Below are 5,621 nucleotides of genomic sequence, written 5' to 3'. Positions count from 1 at the left end.
ATTAAATCACATTCTTGTTTTCCTTTTGTACTCCAACTCCTCCCAGAGACCCCCTTCAATACCTACAATATCTTTTTTGTCATATTCTTTAAAATTTATGAAATATTATAACAATAAAACTGAGTATTATGAAAGCTGTTTGATATAAAACAGCAGTCAATTTAACAGTCTTATGTAGATGCTTGTCTATGGCAATACAGAAAACACAAATATTTTTCTCAATATAAACTTTAAATAACTCCAAACATTAACTGTATATTTCAAAATAATACATCACTACTAATATATTACCTTAAATGAACATAAATATATAAAGTGTTTTTGCTTGTTTGTTTGTTTGTTTGTTTGTTTTGTATTTAGTAGAGCTTAAAATCTTGGCTCTTACTATGATAACTTGATACAAGAGTTACAAACGTCAAGCAAAGCATTCAGTCTTACTCTTTGTTGTTCTCTTACAAGCTCCCTCTCAATTTAATTGTGTACATTATTTTTGGGTATATGAATACATTTAAAATATGTAAGCTGTTCTGAAAATCATAGTATATACTATGTAAAAATATGAAATAAACTATACTACTAATAGAGAGGCTGAGATAGGAGAAGCAAAATCTCAAGACCCTTATGTTGTACACAGCAAAAATTCTTTATTTAGTGCATTTGGTGTTTTGATTATTATGTGACGGGAGGAATTTCTTTTCTGGTCCAGTCTATGTGGAGTTCTGTAGGCTTCTTGTATGTTCATGGGCATCTGTTTCTTTAGGTTAGGGAAGTTTTCTTCTATAATTGTGTTGAAGATATTTACTGGCCCATTACCTTGGGAATCTTCACTCTCTTCTATAACTATTATCCTTAGGTTTGGTCTTTTCATTGCATCCTGGATTTCCTGGATGTTCTGGGTTAGGAGCTTTTTGCATTTTCTTTGACTTGTATAAGTGTTTTCTATGGTATCTTCAGCCCCTGAGATTCTCTCTTCTATCACTTGTATTCTGTTGGTGATGCTTGTATCTACGACTCTTGATTTCTTTCCTAGGTTTTCTATCTCCAGGGTTGTCTCTCTTTCTGATTTCTTTATTGCTTCTATTTCAATTTTTAGATTCCAGATGGTTTTGCTCATTTTCTTCACCTCTTTGATTGTGTTTTCCTGTAGTTCTTTAAAGGATTTTTGTGTTTTCTCTTGAAGGGCTTCTAGCTCTTTACCTGTGTTCTCTTGTATTTCTTTGAGGGTGCTATTTATGTCTTTCTTAAAGTCCTGTATCATCATCATGAGAAGTGATTTTATATCTGAATCTTGCTTTTCCAGTGTAATGGTGTGTCCAGGACTTGCTATGGTGGGAGTATTGGCTTCTCATGATGCCAAGGAACCTTGGTTTGTGTTGCTTATCATCTGGTTATCTCTAGTGCTACCTGCCCTTGCTAAATCTGACTGGAGCCTGTCCTTCCTGTGATCCTGGTTGTGTCAGAACTCCTAAGAGTCAAGCTGTCTCTTTGATCCTGTGATTCTGGGATCCTGTGACCCTGGGCTTGTTAGAGCACCTGGGAATGGAGCTTCCTCTGGGTGCTGTGGGACTGGCTGCAGAGTTTGTACCCAAGGTCTGCTCAGGGCACTAGCCGGCCCAGACAGACTGGAAGCAACCCAAGCCACTGGTCTGGCATAGTTCTTGTGTGCCTGGATCCTGCTGGTTCCAGTTACTCCTGATATTGGGACAGATGTTGTGTCCTCCTCACCTCTGATCCTGGGCATGTTAGAGTGCCTGGGAATGGAGCTTTCTCTGGGTGTTGTGAGACTGGCTGTGGAGTTTGCCCCCCAAGGTCTGCTAAGGGTACCAGCCCAGACAGATCAGAAAGAGAGAAGCTACTTTAAATTTATTTTTTTAATTTATTTATTTACCCATTGCGTGGTTATGTGTGTGCAGGTGTGCACACACAGAAGTGTGGGTGTGGAGGTCAAAGGACACTTTTTGGAGGTTGCCTCGCTTCCTCCACTGTGCAGGTTCTGGGGACTGAACTCTGGTCATCAGATTTGATGGTAAATGCTTTTGACCCACTGAGATATCTTGCAAGCTCCACAATGATTTTAGGCTTTTTAAAGCTTGCAAACAAACCCATTAGTCATTTATCTCTTCAATAGATTCTGGGTTAGCCACCTGTGTTGTTAGAGTTGAATGAGCAAGGCTAAGTTTGAATCTTGGATCCACAGAAAGTAGCCTGGGCATCAGGGACCATCATGATTACATTAATGACTGAGTCCCCGAGCTCATGCTTGGAGCCCCAATTCAGTGGGGCCAGGATCTTATGATTGAGGACTGGCTTAAAGTGCTGATATTGAAACAAGCCTAGAAACTGAGCCTCCAGTGGCTATGTCAAAACTCAAGTCTACAGGCATGGGTTTGTTCTTGAATCTACAATAACTGTCCTGGAAAAGATTCTACTGGGGTGGACCTGGTGGCTCACCTGAGGTTATCATCCTGGAGCCTGGGTCTGCAGCGTCTGGTCGGATACTGGGATTTTCTGGGATGGGCTTGTTTTAGGACCTGTGAAAGATTCATATACATCTCCATGCTGTGGTGCTCAGGCTTGGTAGCAGGGTTCATGGTTAATATGAAAGGTCTAACATTCCTTAATGCATATGCATTATGTCCACATTTTTACCAGGGGCTGTAACCTATCATCTGGAATCCTTGACAATTTGGAATGCATTTTGTGCATGGAGAATTGCTTCCATGGATACTTCTGCAAAGGGACCCATGTTGGAGACTTCAGCTCTGTCATTGTGTTTATAGGACTTTCTGGAATCAGTAACATATTAAGTGACTGAACTTGGACTGGGATGTCCATGGACTATATTGACAGGTTAAACAGTTGAAACTGACGCCAGAAGCCCAGTGTCAACAGTGGAGCCAAGCAAAGACTGTCCTCGGTGCCATATTCCAAGAGCTTGAAGACCATCTTCATGTGAAGACTCCCTCTCCTCCTGGACCACAAAGCAACCATCCTTCCAGGTAGCTGCTTTTCACCAGTCTCGTTATATCCTGTGTCTTTTTTTTTTCAATAAACTAATTCTGCATGAAAAAAGTTCATTGGTATAATGCACTAATTTCCTGAGTGTTTAGAAAATCTACAAGGAATTGTTTTTCTTTCTATACAAATATATTAATGTAAAATACTTTAAAACCAAGAATACATTTTTGATTCTTTTCAAAGATGTGGGTGATATTATTGTCCTTATTCATAATAATTTTGCATTAATCTAGAAATTTAATAAGTGTTTAATTATTTGCATTAACTCTCTTTACAAAATTAATAGAAATAAATCTTCAAAATTAACAATAAATACACTAATACACACTAATAGTAGTCTAGAGGTCTCAATTTGTATCTTGGGATGCATGATAAATATTTTAATTTTCTATATACAAAATGCTCCCCCACCTCCAAATCTTCCTTCTTCTGGTTATGTGCTGCAATTTGCATTTTAGACATTTATCAAAAAGGTGAAGTCTATATTAAATTAAGTCTATTAAATGCATGGTAAAAATGACCTAAACCTAGTAGTTATATGTATACTTTTTTCTTTCAAAGGATGATTTTATTCAACCGAGTGAGTTATTTTGTTTCCTTGTTTGCTACAGTTTCCTGCGGTAAGTATTATCTCTAGGAGTTCACATTGATAGTGTGTGAGAGAGAAAAGGCCTTGCAAACTATGCCACTCCTAGAGAAAGCCTTTTACCATACAGCTTTGAGGAAAATGGCAGCCTTTGATACTCCAAGGCAAGAACTTCTCCTTAGATACATTACCCCAAACACAGGTGAACAGGGGGAGAAACTTAGAGACATCAGTGAGTCTATTAGTAGAAATTTCTGTTTTGAGATTACTCTCTAGCAGAGACTCTCCCATCCCAAAGAGTTGCTTTGTTTTTATTATCAGCCTTCTAAATAAAAACTCTACCTGAAAAATTGGAAAGAATATCAGATAGTGTGTAGTGGTTGAGTCCAATCCAAGTATCTGATTAGTCCATATTTTTAATACAAGGCATAGAGAGCAGTTTCTGAACTGAAAGTACTTGCTTTGGATTTAACTAGTGTAGTATCCCTTTGGTAGTCTGGATGGACAGCTTTCAACACTAGGTGTCAGTGTTCTTTCTCTGTATATTCCTTTACTTTTCAGAATATGAGCATGACCCTGAACACCCCCTTTCAATAGTCATTATAGAGGGAGATTTCCCTGGACATTTACATGAGAGGTGTGTTCTGAGTCAAAGCTGACTTAAGATACAAGGATTGTTTTCTTGACTCTCAAGTATTTGGCAAACACAGGCTTGTCCTTGTAAATAAAAATCATTTCTCTAGGTAAACTCTTTTTTCCATCCCTCTCTGCTCCTTCCACCTGGCCCATCATCTGTAACTGTGCTTCTGTGCCACAACTTCTGCCATGCTCAAACCAAAGATGAGGAGTGATAGCCAGAGATGCTGTGGGCCATGGCTATAATATTCACGATCATGATAGGAAAGTGAGACATGGGAATACATATAATACTTGAAAACAAGTACTTTATATAGTGCTAAGGTACAAAATAAGGATTGCTAATCTTTCTTTAGTTTTTCATATTTTTCTGCATGAATCGATCTGTTGGATAAAAGTGTTATTCATGAATAATAATTTTAATGAAAAGATATGAATATAAATGAAAAATAATTTTTAACTTACCTTTGCTATTTATAGCTAATGTTAATGCAATTGAACATTTTTGTTATTTTGTATGTGTGTGCATTTTATGCACATATTCAACAATTTCTATAGATTACATTTTAGATACAAAAGTATGAGTACCTTTGGAGGTTTTATGGCATGCATTATGGGATTAGCTTCCAGAAAGGCATTCTCTGTTTGGTTTTCCCTACAAGCATGTGGGAGTGTTTAACTGCCCCACTTAGAACTGTGAGCTCTGATAGAGATCTGTTACTTTGTCGTCTGACATAGAGTCACTGTACTGGCTGGTTTTGTGTGTCAACTTGACACAGGCTGGAGTTATCACAGAGAAGGGAGTTTCAGTTGGTGAAGTGCCTCCATGAGATCCAGCTGAGGGGCATTTTCTCAATTGCCCCTTGTGGGTGGTGCCATCCCTGGGCTGAAGGTCTTGAGTTCTATAAGAGAGCAGGCTGAGCAAGCCAGGAGAAAGCAAACCAGTAAGGAACATCCCTCCATGGCCTCTGCATCAGCTCCTGCTTTCTGACCTGCTTGAGTTCCAATCCTGACTTCCTCTGGTGATCAACAGCAATGTGGAAGTAAGCCAGATAAACCCTTTCCTCCCCAATTTGCTTCTTGGTCATGATGTTTGTGCAGAAATAGAAACCCTGACTAAGACAAATTGGTACCAGCATAATGGAGTATTTCTGTGACAACCTGACCATGTGTTGGGGAGGACTGTGGAAGGACTTTGGAACTTTGACCTAGAAGAACCACTGGTTGTTAAGAACTCTGTGGGGTGTTCTATGGGAGCTTGGAAGATCATGTTGAGAACAGTGCAGACATGGAGGCCTGACTTGTGAAATTTTAGAGGAAAGATTAAAGACTCTTATCAGGGCCATGTTGTTTTGATTGTGAAGATTCTGTGGTTCTGGTT

The 5,621-nt window shown here is 38.8% G+C and overlaps 1 protein-coding gene across 1 annotated transcript in view; it reads left to right on the top strand.

The window, feature by feature from the left end:
• The first annotated feature begins 3,579 nt into the window (after nt 1–3,579).
• The window catches only part of Klkb1 (kallikrein B1), a 29,669-nt gene continuing 27,627 nt past the window's right edge, over nt 3,580–5,621 (top strand). The window contains exon 1 of the mRNA XM_031342857.1: nt 3,580–3,638. Within this exon, the coding sequence (XP_031198717.1) occupies nt 3,581–3,638 (58 nt within the window). The 5' untranslated portion in view covers nt 3,580. The remainder of the gene's footprint in view (nt 3,639–5,621) is intronic.

The sequence above is a fragment of the Mastomys coucha genome, unplaced genomic scaffold (assembly GCF_008632895.1).
Source record: "Mastomys coucha isolate ucsf_1 unplaced genomic scaffold, UCSF_Mcou_1 pScaffold22, whole genome shotgun sequence".
In the NCBI taxonomy this organism is placed as follows: Eukaryota; Metazoa; Chordata; class Mammalia; order Rodentia; family Muridae; genus Mastomys; species Mastomys coucha.
This window is presented reverse-complemented; position numbering and strand designations above follow the sequence as displayed.